The sequence below is a fragment of the Saccostrea echinata genome, unplaced genomic scaffold, assembly GCF_033153115.1.
Source record: "Saccostrea echinata isolate AGI-Se365-2 ecotype Australia unplaced genomic scaffold, CSIRO_AGI_Sech_v1 ptg000061l, whole genome shotgun sequence".
Classification (NCBI taxonomy): Eukaryota; Metazoa; Mollusca; class Bivalvia; order Ostreida; family Ostreidae; genus Saccostrea; species Saccostrea echinata.
Window position 1 is genome coordinate 1,079,673 of NW_026889810.1, and position 22,594 is coordinate 1,102,266.

At 34.3% G+C, this 22,594-nt stretch overlaps 1 protein-coding gene across 1 annotated transcript in view; it reads left to right on the top strand.

The window, feature by feature from the left end:
- LOC133175157 (uncharacterized) overlaps positions 1–22,594 on the top strand; it is a 93,011-nt gene continuing 70,417 nt past the window's right edge. The window contains exons 1-3 of the mRNA XM_061310277.1: positions 1–37; positions 5,561–5,640; positions 5,888–5,969. Coding sequence (XP_061166261.1) covers positions 1–37; positions 5,561–5,640; positions 5,888–5,969 — 199 coding nt within the window. The remainder of the gene's footprint in view (positions 38–5,560; positions 5,641–5,887; positions 5,970–22,594) is intronic.

Here is a 22,594-nt window from a genome sequence, read left to right on the forward strand (position 1 = left end):
ATGATAGATGGATGGAGCGTTTGGATTGACTCGGATGGTAAGATCAAACAAGGCAAAGTGTTTCTTGGTTGAATGTCAGTCTTTGCTGTATTTTTCATTTTATTCATGCAAAAAATATAACAGAATGTCATGATTACACACATATAAAACATAACGGATAGTCTATTGATAGAAAAAAAGAAAATTATCTCAGGACTATTCTCCATGATAAAGATCTATTCGAGCATATATTATTATATAAGTTACATGTGACATACAGATAATAAGTATTACCTAAGGATATTCAATAAAAGCTCTCCAATGGGGTCCTGAAATTGCAATTAGGTTAGTAACAAAAAATAACATGAAAAATAATTTACATAATGGAATTTAGCCAGGGTACTTTAAAGAATATAGCATAATACTTTGAAAAATGCCGTGTTTCCTAAGTTACTCATTTATACCTTAAAAAGTATCACATTAATGCTAATGAAAATAAAGTTCGACAAGCTATTATAAAGTATCTCTTCCGTTTGTTGCTAAAAAGGATCTTACAGTTTTTTTGATTTTTTTGGTTTAGTACTCATCTTCTTGATCTCTAATGGCAATGCATTCCAGTCTTTAATAGCATTGTAGAAAAAACAAAGACACTTTACCTATTATCTTAGGTTTTTGAAAATTCCTATTAGTTACACTGCTTTTAATATAACTGTTTAAGGAAAGCTCTAAACACTAACAAAAAGTGCTTTTTGCACTTAAAGACAAATATATCATATAAAGATATGCATATTGAGACTACAGGTGACTCTCGATGGCTCGAACTCCGATCTCTCGAAGTGAACCTCCGGTCCCGTTTTTTCCCCTCTATATAACTAAGCAAATTTACTTTTGATCTCTCGAACTTCCAATTTCTCGACGTTCTCTATCTCTCTCTCGAAGATCTGGGTCCCGTTACCCACATTTCATTGGTTTTTACTCTCTATCTCTCGAAGTTTTGATTGCGCGTGTGTACATGCCAATCAAGCATAAAATTAATGCAGGTTGGACTTACCAGTAACAGTTAACGCCTGGGGCTGTGAGCATTCGAGTGTTGATGTTATTAATTAGTTATAATTCGTAAATTATAAACGGATTGCTTCACAACTTATTTTGACTTGACAGCGAGACGATAATTTCTTAGAAAATAATTTAATAGACGTGTCAATAATTTTCCATAAATTATGAAGTTTTTTAAGAGTCTAATACATAATCCCAGTATGACAAACATTGCACAAGAAATCCTATCTCAAGAACTGAATACCTATTTAATACGAGAAATCTGGTGAAGGACCCGATCAAGCCCGGGGGTAGTCACATGATGATCGCTATTCAGGTTACATGTAATCATGAAATTGGAATAAATAAATCCTAAAACTTAAAAAGATCGCTTTATTTATTCAAAATACGATCATTGTTGTTGAAATCAAGTGAATTACCTGTAAAATACGAATGAAAACGTGCAATGACATTATCAACATATACTTCCGGTATTCATAATAATAGAACAATGATGATTGGAACTGAAAATTCCAGATTTCATTCACTTTCTATCTCTCGAACTTTTCTTGCAGTCCTTTGAACTTCGAGAGATCGAGAGTCACCTGTATTTACTTCATTTTCAACATAGGGTACCTGCCTTATTTCCGCAGGAAAAATGTTCAAAGACAGTGGACTATTCGTGAACAAGAAATCAATGTAGTTTACTTACATTGGGAAAATCAACGGAAATAATGAATGCAATTACTTATTCTTGGTCTAATATAATGCTAAGAATATTTTAATCTATTACAATTTGTGTAATAAATTGTAAATAACCATTATTATGCCCTGCCATGAATATGGCCGGGGCATATAGTGTTTGTCATGTCCGTCTTCCGTCTGTCCTTCCGTCACATTTTGCGTTTAGCTCTGTTTCAAAGAAACTATCCAAGATAATTGAATAAAACTTCATATGCTGATAGATATTGATGAGAGCTATGCAACTGCATCAGCAGTTTTTGACCTTGGCCATTCCTTTGACCTTGACGTCACTTTTCTTAAATTAGTGTCAAACTTCATATTCTGATACATACTGATGTTAACTATTCAACTGCATCAATATTTTTGACCTTGACCTTTCCTTTGACCTTGACCTCACTTTTCTCAATTTGTGTATGACTCCGTTTTAAAGAAAACATATTTTTATCGAACTTCATATGCTAATACATACTGATGTAACCTTTTCAACTGCATCAACATTTTTTGACTTTGACCTTTCCTTTGACCTTAACTTCATTTATTTTAAATTACTGTTTAGCTCAGTTTTAAATCAACTATTCAAAACATTTTTATCAAACTTAAATGTATTTGTGAGAAGTATTCAACTGCATCAAAAATATTTGACCATGGACTTTCCTGTGACCTTGACCTCACTTTTCTTAGATTTGCATTTTGCTTAATTTTAAAGAAACCATTTAAGATATATTTATGTAAGTTTATCCACTTATATACATAATTTGGCGAGAATTTATCATCTATATCCAACTTTTTAGATTTCAATTTCAATTTTCAGGAAACTATTGAAGGTATTCTCATCAAATTTCATACACTAATACAAATTTTCATGTTGCATTACTAATATACCCTCGGTGGAGCATTCATGTCGTATGGACATATTTCTAGTTTTAATCTTACTTCTAAGGGCAGATCACTCTAACTGCATAAACTACCCTACAAGTAGAAACTTTTAGTGTGCAGTGTTTAGATTGATTGATTGACTGTACATTGTTTTGCGTCCCATTCGAGAGTTTTTCACTCATATAGAGACGTCACCATATACCGGTGAAGGGCTTCAAATTTTGACCTTTACTCGGCTCTCATGGCCATGGAGCAGTGAGGGATCTTTATCGTGCCAACGCCTGTCGTGACACGGGGCCTCGGTTTTTAAGGTCTCATCCGAAAGACCCGCAACTTTCACTCCAAAGTGCCGAGCGCATGGCGAAGGAACAGTTGCTACCTATTTTTTATCGACTTAGGTCTGTCGCGGCCGAGATTCGAACTCACGACCTCCCGATCACGGAGCGAGCGCTCTACCGACTGAGCTACCGTCAACGGTATGCAGTGTTTAGAGCTTCCTTAATACAAAATGATCATAGAGATAAGCTGGTGCATTTCCATGATATATATTAAAAACATGGTTTAATCTTAATTGTTTAAACTCTGTCTTCAACTCTTAACATATTCAGAGAGTTTAAAATGTTACAAGAAATATTTTCTCTGGGACCAAGTTTAAAATGAACAGTACTACTTTGTTCTGGATAACTCGTATTCTATGTTTAAGTTGCTTGTTTATTCCAGAACAGGCGTAGTCAAAGTAACTTTGTATCGAAGCAGAACACAGAGTCTTTCTAGACTGTGTACCAAGACAAGATGCGTTTCTTTATGAAAATTTAAGTCTTTTTGTATAATTCTAAATACAATATTTTCACACGAAAGACACTTTTCAATACAGATTCCTAAATATTTAACACTTTCAGAACCTTTGATAACATGACCATTACACAAAATTTTAAAATCTGTAATAATTTTAAGGTTTCTTGGAGGACCAAATAAAATAGATTCTGTCTTACCTAAATGAGGTGACAATTTGTTAACTAACCATGAAGAACTTTTATACAGAACACCAGTTTTTGTGCACTAATAGCAGGATCTCTGTGTGCATAAAAAAACACTGTCATTAGCATATAATCATCATCAATACTGACAGCAATATCGTTTACATAGATAAGAAATAAAAAAGGACCTAAAATGATACCCGAGGAACACCACAATTTATCGAATGAAAAATCTGATGGAATGATGTTGACTTGGACTTGTTGCTGTCTACAGGACAGATAAGATTTGAACCACTAAGTAGATAGAACACCTAAAACTTCTAACTTATCACCTAAAATAATATGGTTAACAATGTCAGAAGCTTTTTGTAAACCCAACATTACCAGGCCTGTAAAAAATCCCTTTAGAGGTTTTGCTTTTAATAAAATCTAGCATGTGTATCTGTAGAAAATTTGTTTCTAAAACCTGATTGGTATGTATACAAGTGAATATAGTTTTAAAAATATAAAAGTTCAACAGGACACATTTTTCCAAAATCTGAGACACTATACATAGTATACTGACGGGCCTATAATTTCCGACTTCAAGGGAATTTCCTTTTTTGAAGAAAGGTTCGACTTTCGCCATTTTGAAGGCTTCTGGTACAATACCAGTGGTAATAGATTTATTTACTACGGACATAAAAGTTTCCTTTAATGTAAAAAACTCCACCTTAAAAAAAAACCTTGCTTGTATGTTATGTAACTTTTCTTTACATTCAAATTTGTCAGTTCTTTGTAAATAAAATCTTCTCATGTTGAAGTACAGGTGGAAGTACACGAGTTTTGTTTTCTGTATTTTTATCTGCATAAAACTGTAAAAACCCTTGATGTAACTGAAAACGTATGAAGGACTAGGATACTTGCGTACAAGTTTTAGTGTAATATACTAGTAGTAAAGAAACAATTAAAGTAATCTAAATATAGTTTTGCCTTCATGGTGTACTATACCATCGATGTTTAAAACAATATTTTCACTACTTTTTTGTTTATATTTGTATCCAATCTTCGTAAGTTTGTTGCCACAACTTTTTAGGCTCTGATCTATTTTCCTCAATTTTATCTTCAAAATAAAAAGATCTAGCTTTTCTAAATTCCCTTTGCATTAGATTTCTTAATTCACAAAAAAATTAGTCTTCTTTATTTTTATGTTTTCTATCAAATAAAAATGTTTAACCTATTTCTAATGAGACCTAAATATTTGACGTCATCCATGGCTCACTTCTTACCTTAACCCTAAGTTCAACAACAAGAACTAAAGTATATCTAAAATGTTGGTAAATATTTATTTAAAATTTGAACCAAGCTCGCGTTGAATTTATACTCCAGTCCACACTAAATAAAAGAAACTGTAGAGATTCGATGAAATAATTGTTCAATAATATTAATAATATGATGACTTTTAAAGTGGCCCCTGGAGACTTTTCTTGTTCAAAATGTCAAAAAAATGATCACTAATTCCAGTGGTAATGACACCAGAGTTAACAATATTTTTCTTTAGAATTACATGAAATGTGGTCAGCAATCGACTCTGTATCACAAGTAACTCAGTAATTGACTCCGTATCACAAGTAACTCTTGTGGGGTCAAGAATAATTTGGTAAAAACTAAATAAATTTAAGATTTTCACATAGGATTTGTATTAAGCATTGCTTTTGATAATGAAGTCACCCAATGTGAGAGTTTCAAAGTCAGTCAGTGCGTAATTTACAGAGATCTTCTTCCCAGTTGTTTTACAAGAGGACCTACCTTTACATGCCATGGACCCTTAATTCTTGCATTGTAACAAGCTTATTGCAATCTTCAACTTGTACCATTGACTGTTAAATGTTAGATTACAAATTAACACACAAAACAATGAAAACATTAGTATAACTTCTTTAAAGCATAGATTTGTTTTTTCCTTGTAGTCTGTACGCCTGGCTGGTCCCCCTTTGCTGGACACTGTTACCGTCTGTATGAAGCCCATGTTACATTCGATGAAGCAGTGGTAAGACATTAACATTTATGACAATGTAAGTTCCATTAGGATTATAGAGTGCATACATTAAACATTTTAGTAAGCTTATAAGAGCAAGATATGTTATTCTTTCTATGTAGAGGAGATGAGGCAGTTCAATCGCCTTTATAATCATTAAATAAATAGTCCTTATGAAGGTACTTTCTCGTCAGCAGTTAAAATAATTGAACCATAGAAAGCACGATCCACAGTTATATATCGATTTTCATTATTTCAGAATCGTTGTCAATTAGAGGGGTCGTACCTGGTTGAGGTCGATTCATTGGAAGAGAACAGCTGGCTATCAGAAGAATTCGGTGGTAAGTTATTCATTTGACATTAAGTATTTATTGAAAAAATGAACAAGTGTTTTTTTTTTTTTATTCCAAGACGATTATAAAGACGTTGCGCGCAATGTTAAATAAAAGACCAGACATGTTAACCCAAGGGTAATTTCGAAATAATGCTCGCAATATAGGCTATTTTTGTATGAATAAATAGCTTTTTTACAGATCTACCTGATTCTAGTCAGAAAATTAATTTAATTGGATTTTAAAGCAAAATATATTTAAACAGCGCTAACAAATGATATATAAAGCGTTATATTTTTACATAATAATGCACTTTTAATATTTTAGTCTGGAATGCTTGGATATGGCTTGGGATTAATGACAGAGATATGGAAGGAAATTTCAAATGGACTCGTCCAGAAAGTCACGTGGTCTTCACGAATTGGCGACCGGGCGAACCTAATGGTCATACTTCTAACAACTGTGTGGGATTATGGGAAACAGGCGTTTGGAATGATATGAGTTGCTCCGAAAAGTTTCTGTTTATTTGCGAAATGGAAAACTGACTATATTAAAATCTGATTCTAAGAAACTGTGAGTGCGATTATATATTATCTCTTATTTTTTACAAGAAGTTTTCAAAATGGTTTATTAAATGAGTATGATAAGTGAAAGTATTTCTCTAAGAAGAGGCCCATGGTTCTTAACGGTCACTTTATTAAATGTAAGACTGAAAATGATCCATAGATTAAAGTATAAAATAAAACTAAATAAGCTGATAAATGAAGCTACATGTACATGTCCAAAAGCAAGAGAATAGATGATCAAGGATCAGTAATAAATTTAATTAAGTACTGAGTAACAAATATTGAAGAAAACAATTGAAGTTGATCTATTATTTGCTATGCAAGTACTTTTTATATTAAGTATCAAAAAATTCTTGTATAATTCTGTTACTTTATTGACATGCCAATTACATTATTTACATTGATTAATTATCATAAGGTTATAACTTCTTTCAGTAAAATACAGCTTAATAAATTGACCAAGTGTCGGATGAAGAATTTAACAATTCAGGTAAAAATATCCTTGCTACTTACTCTATATCCTCTGTTTGCCTCCTAGATGCCCGGGAGAAAATAAGATTTTCAAAGAAATAATGCATTTTTCAGTACAGATTCAACATGGCCCTTCCTTAACAACAGAGCCCCTGACCCAAGGGCCAAGAAATTCATAATTTGGAAGAGGCATGCTTGCTTATCATAACAATGCAATTAGTATGTTTGCAAAATACCCTAGGGAGATCAGATTCACAAAGAAATAATGCATGTTACGATATATTTAAAAGAGCCCCGTCCTGTTACCAGAGCCCCTGACCCAGGGGCAACGAAAGTTATAATTTTGGGAGAGACACTCTTGCTCATCATAACTATGTACTTGGTTTGTTTGCTTTATACTACGGAGCAGAGAAGAAGATCTTCAAAGAAATGATGCAATTTCACTATACATGTATATTCACCATAGCCCCCTCCGTCAGAACCCCTGCCCCTGGGCCCAAAAATTTCAAATTTTTTGAAGAGGCACTCTTGATCATCATTACTATGTATCGAGTTTATCTGCTAAATACCCTGGAGTAGAGAAGATTTTCAACGAAATATAGCACTTTTCAAATTATGATTAATAGACCCTTCTCGCACAAACCCCCCGACTCTGGGGCTACAAAGAGCAAAGTCCACGAACCATTAAAAATGGCCTCTTCTCAAAAATTAATGTGATGTTTGTTATAGGTAATGTAGATTTTTAGCTTTTCATAACGTTTTCCTTTATTTGATATCTATTATACTTTTTGAAAAATAGAAATTGCAATATGACAGTGTTTTGATAGAAAAATGCATTAGGAACGTCATTTTTTGTAATATAACGTTGCGTCAAAGAGCGATAGAAATGACTTATTTAAAGTTTGCGATTACAATGTACCCATATAAATATAGGACTTGAAATTAAATAATTAGCGATAGATACTGATATAATCAACATCATTTAATTTACAATCATAATTTAAAAAAGCAGATGAAGGTGTTCGTTTGATATACCAGTCAATTCTGATTGGATAGAATTGAAAAAAAAAGTTTTCTACGGAAAATGACTTCAACTGTGGTAGTTTTAGATCGATGAAAAAGTAAATATTTGAAACTTTTAAAAACTTATATCTAAATAAATGATCAGAGAAGAAATAGTCAACGGAAGTTAAAAGGACGTACTTTCTAAACATTTGTAACAATAAATTGAACGTCTCACCGTTTTCGTTCATGTAATAGAGAAACTGAAACAAGTTTCGTAAAATACGGAATTCATTCAAAACTTTGTTATTTTTAATGCAAAATTTTATGGAAAAAATGAATTATATTAAAAAGAAGATGACCTAAAAACAAATATGTTAAGTATACTTAAAAACTGAAGATCTATGCTATTGACTTCAAAAGCGTATCCAGCGCCGGCGCGCCGGGCGTAACAACTCCCCCCCCCCCCCCTTTTGTATGTAGAATTTATATGTTCATCATCCTAAAATAGAGGAAAAAACACCTCTTATTTGTAAGAATTGGTCAGCTTAAGGGGGCTTCGCCCCCTGACCCCCATCAGGGCTTTGCCCTGGACCCACTGGGGCTTCAATACAGCCCCCCTGAACCCCCCCCCCCCCGCTTCTTCCTCCCCTCGTTGTGAAATTCCTGGATCCGCCACTGGACTTAGTTGATTTCACGAGAATTCCCCATATTCAGAGAATAAACAGAGTATATATCAACTGAAAAATAAATATAGGTATTACCTTATTTGATGTTCGAAATACATGTATATATTTACTGGAAGAAATAATTAAAAATAGAAATTTGTGTTATACTTGATGATAATTTTGAATGTATATAAACAAAGAAAGTACAAGTAACATCAAGATAAATTCTTACATCTATACTGTCAAACAACTTTCATGAATACGCATGCAAGAAATATCCGCGAGATTCGCATGCAACCCAAGATCGTGGATATTTGTCTTCGCGAACCAGCCGATCGCTTTTAGGGCCATATTTTATTCCCGAAAATAATATGTGTATGCAGGACAGGGATTCGAGACATGTTGTAACGTGGATATAAATAAATGATGTTTCTGTTTTTCTTCTCAAAACTTATTATCTATTGACCTATAAATATAATAAATTTAGTATGTTGCTTAACATTCACTACTTTCAATTTCATTTTCACATTATGATTTTCATGTGTATATATTGCGTATGTAATGCTCGTAAATACACATCAAGAAAGTAAATGAGATACATATATACAAGCATTAATATTTTTCAAATACTCAGCGTAAGATTGATTTTATACGAACAAGTACTTGCTAATAAGGCCTTACGAAAGACAGCATAAGAGGAAAGGGTAATATGCTCTCTATTATTCTTGAAATAGAGAATATTGCTGTAGTAAGAGTAGCATAAATAAGGGGGTGGGGGCACATACAAAATTTTCAGTGTGGCAAAATAGTTTGACATGCGTTCAAGAAAATATTTCCAAGGTTGTTATATATATATATATTCAATAGGACATTGACCTTTTAGCACATAGAATTATTGACAAACACCCTTTCTCCCTGTTTCCAGTAGATTTTATAGTCATAAATCCTAGTTTTAGATATTTCCTATACTTCAAATTAATGTTGATATAATTACATGTAATGCTCTTATAATTTATGTCAAAGCAAACCCCACACCCTTCTCATGTGAAGTAGGAGACAACTAATTTCAGTAGCGGGTTCAGCGAAATTCAGATATTAAATGTAAAGGAAGAAGTAGACCCCCACCCCCCCTTTTCCCACCACCACCCAAAGGATACAGAAGTTAACTGGAGTTGGTAAGAAGAGTCGTGTATATATATGAAAGAAAACGTGTCAATGAGAAGTGTCCCAACAAAATCCCCCGATTAGGTTTTCGTGTTCTAACTGGTTTATTTTCCTTGTCAAAAAAAGGGGGGGGGGGGAGTTGGATTTTTTGGCGTTGGTATTCACGGATCTATCATTGACTCTTACATGTATATTTTAAAAAAAAAAATTCTTAAGTGGTTCTTAAGTGGTTCAATCATGAAAGCCGGAAACTGGCACTGGAATGAAAGTCTCTTCTAAGAGAAATGCCCCCTCCCTTTCGTATTACGGGCCTTAAATTAACTTATCACATATACATATATACATGTATATTGTGCTCAAGTTTTTTATCAGTGTACAATTATTTATAAAAGGGAGGTGCTGGTCGAGAAAACTTGACAAAAACAATTCATTCACAAGTAGTTTACATGTACACATTTTACTTGTTATTTACATTATAGCGTAGTAGCGATTAAATAATTCTGAATTTTTTGAAACATATTTCAATTCCCCTTTTCTTCCTTCTGTCAAATCTTTCTTTTTTTTCCTTTTTTTTTTTTGCTTTTCATTCATTTTTTAATTTGACATCCTACCTGCACTTCAACTCACTCCTTTTAATAAACAATGTCAAGGGTCATATATTTAAAATGTGCATCTTGTTTCTGGAAACCAATAATTTTGCTGACATGCATATATTAGATAACTATAGTAAACATAGATACTATATGCTTGTGCCCTCTAAATAAAAACGTCTGATGACCTTTTTCTTGCTTGTCAGGAAATTTTTGGTAGTGCCCCCTCAACTGCCAACTGAAAATGTATGGCTGTGCCCTCCCCTCCCCCCCCCCCAACTGAATTTGCTTCCTACGGGCCTGTACTTTTCACGCTTTTATGCAGGAGCATAAGAATTATCTACGCGGGCTTCTTTTTAATGAAATGATTGACATGTAGTACAATAATAAAGATTATTTGCTGAGCATTACATGCAGATATAAATATTGTATGTACCGACATGGGATTCGTTAAAGCCCTGACATGTGCATTTGACGGATCAGCACATGAGTTCTTTATTTGGATCCTGTCTGATAATTATCTCAATGAAATATCTAAATTTCTAATGCTATCTTTTTTTAAAAAATAATTTTCCCGATTCTAATTAAATGCATTAATTATCTAAACGACAGAAAACTAGGTCCATTAAAAGCATTTGATTTTTTTCTCTTCTATGACGTCAAAAATGACGTATAACGAGTAACGTCATGTACATACATGATCATAAGATAAACCCATGCTTTTTTCCAAATTTGATTTCAGAAAATGTAATTTTTTAGATTCTTTATCACATTTAGTGTCTTAGAAACGAACAAACAACTGTTTTTCTTTCGCCTTGTGCGTTATCTACAGATCTTTATTAAATATGACCCACCCATTAGGAATTTACCGGATTCTTGAAAACATCAAAATTCAAAAGTATTGTCAAATTTCATATGTCACAAGCACGAACAACGCTTATAATTGACATAAAAATTTGTGTTCGTGCTATTTATACATATAGTAAGTAAGAAAGATGTTCTTGCCTGTGACCCCATCTAACTTTGGGGGGAAACCTGTTGATAAATCGGCACTTTTAACGCTTTTTAGAAACCAGTATATATTCCAATCATCAGACATGCCTAATGACGCCTCATTTAACATTTTTTTTACATGTGGGATACGAGTGTGTTTCCACTTACATTATCAATATTATACATCTCTTGAAACGATCCTATAAGTTTGTGTAAAGCACGAAGACACGTATGATGGATCGTGGCCATAGCATTTTTCACACGCACTGAAATTTTATTTTATTTTTTTTTCAACATGAGCACACTCGTTACCGCAAAATATTTTCATTGGAAAATATTTCCCGAATAGTTATTATTCTTATTCTGTTTTAATATTTTGCGGTAACGGGTGTGCTCTATGTGTAAATCACGATTAAATGTGTAAAATTTTGGCATTTTCCCGGAAAACCTCGAACCACGGTGAGGTTTAGAATTTAGTTTGTCATAATAAACATCCGGTTTTGACGGAAATGTTGCACATGTGAAATGTGTTAATGTTCTAGGGTGAGAATTATCAAAAACATATATTCTAAAGCCCACTTCAATTTTTTCATATTTACTAGGCCAAATAAGGCATATTGTGGGTCGAGTTCTTTCACAATTTTGGGTAAGGCACCCTTGATCATCATAACCATGCACCTAGTTTATCTGCTTTATAAACATTTAAATGAAACAGAAGTTGTTACATCGATCCACTACTGTTGTTTATAATTGAAAATCAATAAAAAACCCTCCAGTCCTCTATAATCCTTTTTGACAAAAGTGATTTACCCAGAGAAGAGAATGAAACGACACTATACTTACGAAACAGTCATTTTTAGTGTAAGAGATATGGGGATAAAGGAATATGTTTTCCAGATCGCTTGTTGTTTTACGTTCCCAGAGGATGAAACTATGCCATTCAGGCACTTTTTCAGTTAATTGAATGCTGTTTTACCTTCCTCAGAGAATGAAACTATGCCATCAGGCACTTTTCAATTAATTGAATGTGAAGTTTCATCCAGTGCATGAAAAAATTATTTTATCCATATGAGACTTCACCGAATGCTGGTAGCATTAAAATCCATACAGCAGAGATTGAGGGGTCGTTATCGTGCGAACGTTTTCCTGATAGGGGCTTCAGTTATTAAAGTCTCATCTGAAAGTTTTGTTTGTTAAATATTTTACTCATATTAATACGCCTCCACTTACCGGTGGAGGGCTGCAAATATAGATCTGTGCTCTGCACTTAGTGCCTTTGAGTAGTAAGGGATCTTTCTCGATCGTGCCAACACCTACTGCGACACGGTACCTCTGTTCATAAGGTCTCATCCAAAGGACCGGTCTCCACGTCCCTCAGTGGGATTCGAACCCACGACGTAAGCTCCTACTCTGCGACTGTAGAACAAACGCTCTGTACAAAGAATCTTTCAGATGCATTCGAATCAACACACACTGAATGCATACTTACGGATATGGATCTGCTGTTGTATTCGATTGCTATAAAAGCAAACATTGTGTAGTATTCGATGGTTATAAAAACAGCATCTATTAAAGAGTTTACTCATATTTGCACGAGTTATAAAAGATGTCCATGTTATGTACCGATTTGTAGAAGATGTTCCTTCATGACAAAAACATATTTCTTCAAACGAAAGTAACAACCAAATTTTTTTTAGGAAGAATGGGATCGCAAAAATACAGAGGACCTTATTGTAAATATTGCAATTGAATATACTTCGCACAAAACAAGAGTGGTAACTGGTGAAGATAAGTGTATTTTGCAGTACCAGGAGTGGATAGGAAAAGAAGACCACGTCGATTTTGGATGATTCATATTAGGTCACTCTTACTATTAAAGTGACAATGACATACACACAGAGAATTTACTTCAAAATATATTGCCTTTTTCTTGTGATATTAATTACTTTATATAAGATGAATCAGAGCGATGCATGGGATCGATTGTTCCAGTAATTGTGTAAAGAGTGGAGGTATTTATTGCTTCAATTGCCTTTCTTAAACTGTTGATTTGGAAAAGAATAAGTGCACTTTAGAGTGTCATTTGGAGCCTTTTCGGCCACCTATTTTAAGCCTTAAATTAGACTATATTGCTAAATTAATCTATGATTATTGTGCATACATATGCTTTTGATATTTATACTTCGAATTTTTTGTTAAACATATTGATATAATTCCACACAACGTCATTGAAAAGAGCATGTATAAGCCTTAAATTCCGGAAATTTGAACTAGACCACTTTCGAATTTAAGGTACCCACAAATGGGCGGAGATATTTAAATCGCATGGAAGTGGAATGTAAACATTTGCACATTATTTCCAGATTGATTCAACAGTATGAATTTAAATGGAGGAGAGAAAGATTGTGTAGTTCCATGATTCACACAAATAATTAATAATTCATGGCCATACATACATGTATTGATCATTTTCATAATTCGTATCCGTATGTTTGATGCCTATCACCAAATTAGATCAATCTTAAGTTTTCGTATATGATAAAAAATGCCCCCTCTTTTTTCTTTAGCTTCATCATTTTTCGTTTTATATGCTGAATGCTTTTTAATTCAAAGAATGAATGTATGTTTTAAGAAAGATTCACATTTACATGACTTCGATGTCACTACATTTAATCTAAATTCGCTTTACATGTAGTACGTAGAGTAATACAAACGTGTAGTGAAACAAATTATACATGTATGTAGTACTCACGGTGATATATATTTTATTATATGCATGTATAGATAAATAACGTTCGGAAATGAAATATAAAATTTTAACTTAAAATTTGAGTCGCTAGGTTAACATGAAAACTCCCAAGAAATACAAACTATCTGTAATTTAAATTAACATTTTATTGACGGAACAAGTATATTTCAGATTAAAAAACATGGTCAACGAAAATTCTACAACGTTACTATATCCATAATCACTCGCTTATGTCTTCAATATATCTTTCATTTCGGCAATCCAAATATTGTGAGGTATGATACTAGTGTTTAGGGATGTGCCTGTATATGCCTGCAGACCATAATACAGAGGCGACATGAGCTAACACAGCTACATACTAATCGTGCACTTGATTTGCACTGGCAATACCAGAATTTCCTTCAAAATACCAAACGAAAAACAATTTAGTGAAAGAAGACAAGGTAAACTTTAAAACCTAATAAAATTTTCGCAAAATTCTTCATTATTTTGAAGTTATTCAGGCCGGTACAAACGGCGAGATTTGTAGTTACTGTATAATACAAGAATTATATTTGTATTATAATACTTTCCTGTATATACGTTTATACGTTTTATTAGATTGTTAATAGACTTTAGGGATTTCTACGTGTTTCCCTCGCAATAAATATATATATCTCTCTCTCAATAATGGAAAGAAAACGAGGTTCTGTTAGCAGTATCTGTTATCGTATTATGCATTGCATTAAAACTGAAAAAAAAACAAGATGTGTTTGTGAAACACTGATGCCCCCGTACGGCAGCTTATGGCGAAGGTTAAAGTTTCTCAAATGCAAGTCAAAATCCTGGCCAAAAGATAAAAAATGTTGATACCCAAAGAAAGATCTTGTCTCGAGGAATACACCTGTGAAATTTGAAAGACCTAGATACAACTGTTCAAAAGTTATGGCGAAGGTTAAAGTTTTTTATAAGTCAAACGTCAAGGTCAAGGTCAAAGTGGTTGGTATCCAAAGGAAGGTCTTGTCACAAGGATTACATATGTGAAGTATGAAAGCCCTAGCATCAACCAATTAAAAGTTATGGCCAAGGTTAAAGTTTTTCAAAAGTAGGTCAAACTCGTAGGTCAAGGTCAAAAGGTCAAAGTGGTTGGTATTCAAAGGAAGGTCTTGTCACAAGGATTACATATGTGAAGTATGAAAGCCCTAGCACCAACCTTTCGAAAGTTACGGCCAAGGTTAAAGTTTTTCAGAAGTAGGTCAAACTCCTAGGTCAAGGTCAAAGGGTCAAAGTGGTTGATATCCAGAGGAAGGTCTTGTCACAAGGAATACACATGTGAAGTTTGAAACCCTAAGCACCAACTGTTCAAAAGTTATGGCCAAGGTTAAAGTTTTACAAAAGTAGGTCAAAGTCCAAGGTCAAAAGGTCAAAGTTGTTGGTATCCAAAGGAAGGCCTTGTCACAAAGAATACACATGTGAAGTTTGAAACCCCAAACACCAACTGTTCAGAAGTTATGGCCAAGGTTAAAGTCTGATAAAATTTTGCACAAGTGGGTCAAACTCCAAGGTCAAGGTCAAATATGATGGTACCCAAAGAAAGGTCTTGTCACAAGGAATACACATGTGAAATATGAAAATAATAGCTCCAACCAATCAAAAGTTATGGGCAAGGTTAAAGTTGACAACAGACAGACAGACAAACGGACAAACAGACAGACAAACAGGACAAAAACAATATACCCCCGGGATCTTTCGATCCGGGAGCATAAAAACATCGTAATGGAAACAGCGGCGGAACACTCGTATATGTACTTGTTGCACACAATACATCGCTAGATGAGGTGCAAAGAGAAGACCCCAGAGTAGTTATAAAAACTTCTTTAGAATACCTGTAGTTACTCCTTTTTATCTTCTTCCCATAAAACAACGAGTTTTTCGATATTTTTACTGCTAAAGTCGACCATTATTTACCACGTGTTTTTTTTTTGTTATGATAAAAATAGGATGACCGCAATGCGATTACTTTTGATTGGTTTAAAAATGAAAGGTAAGTTAAGACTTGTATTAAGAAATAGAGCATTGCCCTATTCTTAATACAGTTTTAAAAGATTCGAAAAATCTTAGGATTCACTGTATTAAAAGTACAGTCAGATTTTGTACTTAAATACATATCCGTATGTACAGCCCTGAAGTCCATTGACAGACGCAATGAAAGCATATCGAACAGTGGAATGTCACGTGAGTAAAGTGATTATAATATCAAACAGGTCAAAATAGGTTGACACTCGGTGACCTGTTAATTTAGTAGCTAACCCGACCGTAGTTTGGAGAATTTAAAAAAAAATACATATGAGCCGCATATTGTCCAACATTGCCCTTTGGATATGTGTAAGTTTAAATCAAAATACACATTCTGTGCAAATGAGATGAATGGAGAAGTTGCGGCTCGATGTAAACAATGTCGTTGAAAACTGGTATGCATATGAATAACAATAGAAATGTGACAAAACTGCTAGACCGCTGTCGCAAAAACCAGTGTCGCTTGGCATTATTTAATATTTTTATGTGATATAATATATCAAACCCTACACTTAAGATATTGTTTAATAATTCTGATTCAAAAAATTTATAAATTTCGGAAATTTATTATTGGCAAAGCACCGGGATCCAACTCTCATAGCTTAAGTGCACTGATCCTTCACTAATTGAACACTAGATCCTTTAACTCCGATATATTAATATATATCCTTGTCTTAGAGTCTGGAACTAAAGAAAACAAGTTAATTCAGAGAATTTGTGTCCCCCGCTTAGGGAAAAAAGTAGAGCAAGCGCGGTTCGCCCCCCCTCCCCCCGGATTTGTAGAATTATTAAATGTATACATGTATATTGAAGCAATTAAAAAATGCCAATATGGATATAAAGCTTTGATTGCTTATTCTTTAATATGTGTATAGAAGATTCTTTTTATATAGAATATTTATCACATTGTAACACAGGCCTTCGGATCGCTTAATTTCGACTTATAAAAAATGGAGTGTATATTTTTTTTTTGTAAAAGCGATCTAAAGGCCTGTGCACTGTAATAATGATTTTATGAGTTTGTACGAGCCAGACGTCATAACTTTTTCATTTTACATTCTGAATACTATCATTTAGTAAATCCCCCCCAAAAAAATTTCGGAAAAAAAGATCGTCCGAATTTGAACCCGGCACCTCTCACAAGCTAAGCGAGAGTCATACCCCTAAACCACAGATTCACTTGATTATATAGCAAATAAATTGCAAACATTAGGTCACATATAATGTTTATATTCATGTTCGATATTGTCAAAATTTTACACAATACATGGTGTCTAATTTAGCCTTTACTAAACAGTTCTAATAGATGTAATAAGAATATAAAGTCCGCCGACAACCTGTATTATACGTTACAGCTCTCCACATGCCACTGTGCTAAAATAGTGCCAAGCGACTTTTAATACAATAAATAATAATAATAATAATAATTAAAAAAAAAAAAAACAAGAGGCCCATGGGCCACATCGCTCACCTGAGCACATTGGCTAGGCAAAAGCCCAAATCAGTTCAGTATAGAAAAGATTACCAGGGGGTTTTAAAAAAATTTTCCCATATATTCCTTTGTAAAAAATTGATCCCCATTGTGGCTCCTCCCTATCCCAGGGGTCATCATTTGAACAAACTTGAATCTACACTCCCTGAGGATGCTTCCATATCAATATGACTAAACATAGCTTTTCTGTTCTTGAGAAGAAATATTTTTTCTATATGTTCTTATGTAAAACTTTCTACCCCCCATTAGGCCCCACCCTACCCCCGGGGGTCATCATTTGAACAAAATTGAATTTACACTACCTAAGGATGCTATCATCTGATCATCTCAAAATGACTAAACATGATTTTCAGTTCTTGAGAAGAAGACATTTTCCTATATGTTCCTATGTAAAATTTTCGATCCCCCATTGTGGCCCGACCCTATCCCCGTGGGTCATCATTTTAACAATCTTGAATCTACACTACCTGAGGATGCTTCCATATCAAAATGACTAATACTGGCTTTGCAGTTCTTCAGAAGTAGATATTTTCCTATATATTTCTATTTAAGACTTTGATCCTCCATTGTGGCCCCACCCTACCCCCGGGAGTCATGATTTGAACAAAATAGAATCTACACTACCTGAGGATGCTTCCACATAAATATGATCAATCAGGGCTTTGCCGTTCCCTTGAAGAAGATTTTTAAAGATTTTTCCTATATATGTCTATGTAAAATTTTGATCCTTCACTGTGGCCCCGCCCTACCCCCAGGGGTTATGACTTGAACAAACTTGAATCTACACTACCTGAGGATGCTTCCATATAAATATGACTCATCATGGCTTTGCTTTTCTTGAGAAGTTTTTTCCTATGTATTTCTATGTAAAACTTTGATCCTCCATTGTGGCCCAGCCCTACCCCCGGGGGTCATGATTTGAACAAACTTGAATCTACACTACCTGAGGATGCTTCCATATAAATATGACTCATCATGGCTTTGCTTTTCTTGAGAAGATGATTTTTCCTATATATTTCTATGTAAAACTTTGATCCTCCATTATGGCCCCGCCCTACCCCCGGGGGTCATGATTTGAACAAACTTGAAAATACACTACCTGAGGATGCTTCCATATAAATATGACTCATCATGGCTTTGCTTTTCTTGAGCAGAAGATTTTTGAAGATTTTTCCTATATATTTCTGTGTAAAACTTTGATCCTGCATTGTGGCGCCACCCTACCCCCGAGGGCCATGATTTGAACAAACTTGAATTTACACTACCTGAGGATGCTTCCATATAGATATGACTCATCATGGCTTAGCTTTTCTTGAGCAGAAGATTTTTGAAGGGTTTTCCTATGTATTTCTGTGTAAAACTTGACCTTTTGACCTCAAAATCAATAGGGATCTTTCTTAGGCGGCCACAGGGAATTATTATGTAAAATTTCATTGCAAGAGCTCAAAGGATTCTCGAGATATCGCGCGGAAACGAAAGTGTAAAAAACAGACAGAATTTATTACCTTGACCTTTGACCTCAAAATTAATAGGGTTCTTTTTTAGGTCATAGGGAGTTGCCATGCAAAATTTCATTGCGAAAGCTCAAAGGGTTCTCGAGATATCGCGCGGAAACGAAAGTGTTACAGACAGACAGAAATACAGACGGTCGGACGGACAGACATACACAAATCAATATTCCCCACTTTCAGTGAAAGTGGGGGGACAATAATATTAACGCATGCTACTTAAACTTCTGTACTTTTTTAAATCTATTTAGAATCTGTTAAAATGGAGTCAGATTATCCGAGAATATAATAATTATATTCAATAAGGTTCATAAAATATGACAACGAATGACAATATATGTGTTAAACTGGCAAAAGTATTTCAGGAGGAAATACTGAAATGACGTCTAAAAAAGCCAATGCATTTATTTTAAAAATACTCCATCATTCAAAGGATTAAAATCGAATGATTTTCTTTACGTTATGGTATCTAGTTGTTTGAGGTATGGATTGGAATCGACATCTTATCACTCCTATATACAAATAATACATATATTGTATCTCTACATGATTAAAGTTAAAATTGCAATAACGGTTCACCGTAGCTTATTGTATCGCATCATTTGAACTGTAGGATTTCAAAGAAATTCGGAGAGGTTATTATTTTTATTCATATTTATTCATCCTAAAGCTATCTATCACCTGTTGTTTTTCAAGTTTTCAAAGTATGTTAGGAGTTCGACTTGGAAGCTGAATCCGATCTTTCAAGCACTCTGATAGTCCGGTAGTTATCAGCAAGATTCTAAATATTTCCTTTCCTGTTTTCCAAAATGCAAATTACAGGTCAGTGGGAACCCCCTTTCCCTTTAATTTGCCATCATATATAATTATAAAATTAAAAACAAGCTAATATACGGATTTGCCATAATGACGTTTGGGGTGTCCTTTCGCTTTGAGGTACCAATCTCTTATACCACTGAATAAAATTTAATGAGACTTCCACTGAATCTCTGTTACATAGTTCCATAATGCACCTCCTATTTTACTTCTTTATCGGACACATATTTGAGTTTCCCATAGCAAAACATAAACACTGCATTTCTTTCTACAATATTTAGGGGTACCCATCTCTTATACGCAACTCCTCCAATACAATACCACTGAATAAAATTTAGTGATACTTTCAAAGAATCTTTATTACATACTGCCATTGTAACCTCCTATTTCTTTTTGATCTGACACTTATTTCGGGTCCCCCGTAGCAGAACATGGACTTTGCCATTATAATCATTTGGAAGGGGCCATTATAATCATATCGGAGGCGGGGGTATCATTTTGTGAGCTCAGTGCTCACAGTACCTCAAGCTATTATTTTTTGGGGGGGGGGGGGGGGGTTACAGAATTTTTTTTTTAAAGTGAAGCAGGGGCCTTATATCAATTCATGAACAGTGCTATCGAAAGTAGGTTGAATTGAAAACTCAGATAACTCTTTTAGAACATCTTACTAATCTTTCCGAAAATTGCATGAAGGATACACAGCAGACCTACAAAATGGGTATAATGCATCTTTTTTATGCCACAGCATTGCTATCGGAAAGTATATTCAGTGTTTGAAGTGAAGGAATCAGATCTTTCATAGCTGCAATTGATGCCTCAAAACACACTCAAGATTACATTCAGTACATGCTTATGCTAACCGGTGACAAATATCGAGTTGCAATCCGACTTTTGTTCTAGTGTAGTGTAGTGTTTGAAGACCAACAAACTGTTGGAATTTCGATAGGCACTAATTGTGCTCTTTAGTAAGCCGACCTGTTTTTTTTTTATATTCGTATTAATGAGAATTTATTCATAAAATAAGTACAAAAGAAGTAGAAAATACTTACTGTGGCCTTTAACTCAACATTCAGATATATCGACGGCGTCCTCTCAATCAGTTGACCTACCCTATTTTGTTTCTGAGAGTTCGCTATCTAGAATTTTTCAGGAAAAAAGGCAATTATTTGATCTCCCCCAGCTTCTTTGTAAATATTCCTGGAAGGGGTTGGTCAGAAATGTATATCACAGAGGCGTTAATGAATAAGAATAAGTAAGCTTTTATTCTGTAATTCCATTTGTCCAATACACATCTACAACTGTATTTACTAACTAAAAAGATTGAAAATAAGTTTTTCCTTAGCATGGTTATTGGTAGAAGCATATTTATGTTCAGTTGGTCGTCATGATTCTCCCTCTAAGATTTTTTTCTCCGCCTGATTAGAGAATATGAAGACATATAATGATCAATTTTCAACTGAGTTAAATCTGGTTATTGAAATGGCGGGCAGGTCGGCGGCTGCCAAAACGATACAACTTGTTTCGGGATAACTGTTTCCGGATCAGGTCGATCTAGAGAGATGAACTCCAAATCGAAGAAATTGGATCTGTTTTCTATTGATTAAGCGCGTGTTGACGACTGACAAACGCATCAACATTTAGGAAAATCATCACTGTAGGGGACAGAACCATGACAACGAAATAAATTAATGCTTTAGTCCAGAAATAGGCGCTGAAGTGGTTGGGGGTATTTTTTCCAAGATAGAGCTTTCGTCCCTTGTAGAGTTTATGTATATAGGTGTGGTACGTCTTTTTTAAACGTGGTTTTTCTTGACTGAAATTGTCAGAATCTTTATTTTATCAACTTTTAAGTGTATTTAAAGTAGATTCAATTCTTTTAAAAATATATTTTACATTTAAAAATCCGGAAGACAAGCCCCTATGGATACCAAGACAAGTAGCTGTAGAATTCAGGTGAAAATCTGTAATATCACTGCCAAGTCTATTACCATAAGACCGAGGTCAGATGTGTATCAGCTTAGTCAAGTTAACATGGTGAACAACTTCTCACAAGTCTTCTGGTAGCACTGCATATAGTGAGAATAATTTGTCTTTATCAGATGTGCAAATTGATAAAAACTTGACTACTGAACAAAATGAGCTTTTCTCAAACATTTTATGTAAATGGGGTTATGTCTTTTCTAGAAATACTAAGGACCTAGGTAAAACAGACTTAGTACAGCACCGGATTGTTTTGGAAAATGATAGACTCTTTAAGCAACCCTATCGGAAGATTCCACCTGGGATGTATGATGAAATTCGCCAACACATCAATGATATGCTGGAAGCAGGAGTAATCAGAGAATCATTTCTTCTAATGTGGTACTTGTTAGAAAAAAAGACGGCAGTCTAAGGTTTTGTATAGACTATAGAATTCTCAATTCTAGGACCAGGAAAGATGCATATATGCTTCCAGATTTTACGATGTGGTGGAAACTTCCAATTTTTTTTTTCAAACTTGACCTACGTTCCGGATATTGGCAAGTGGCCATAGCTGTAGAAAGCAATGAACAACAGAAAA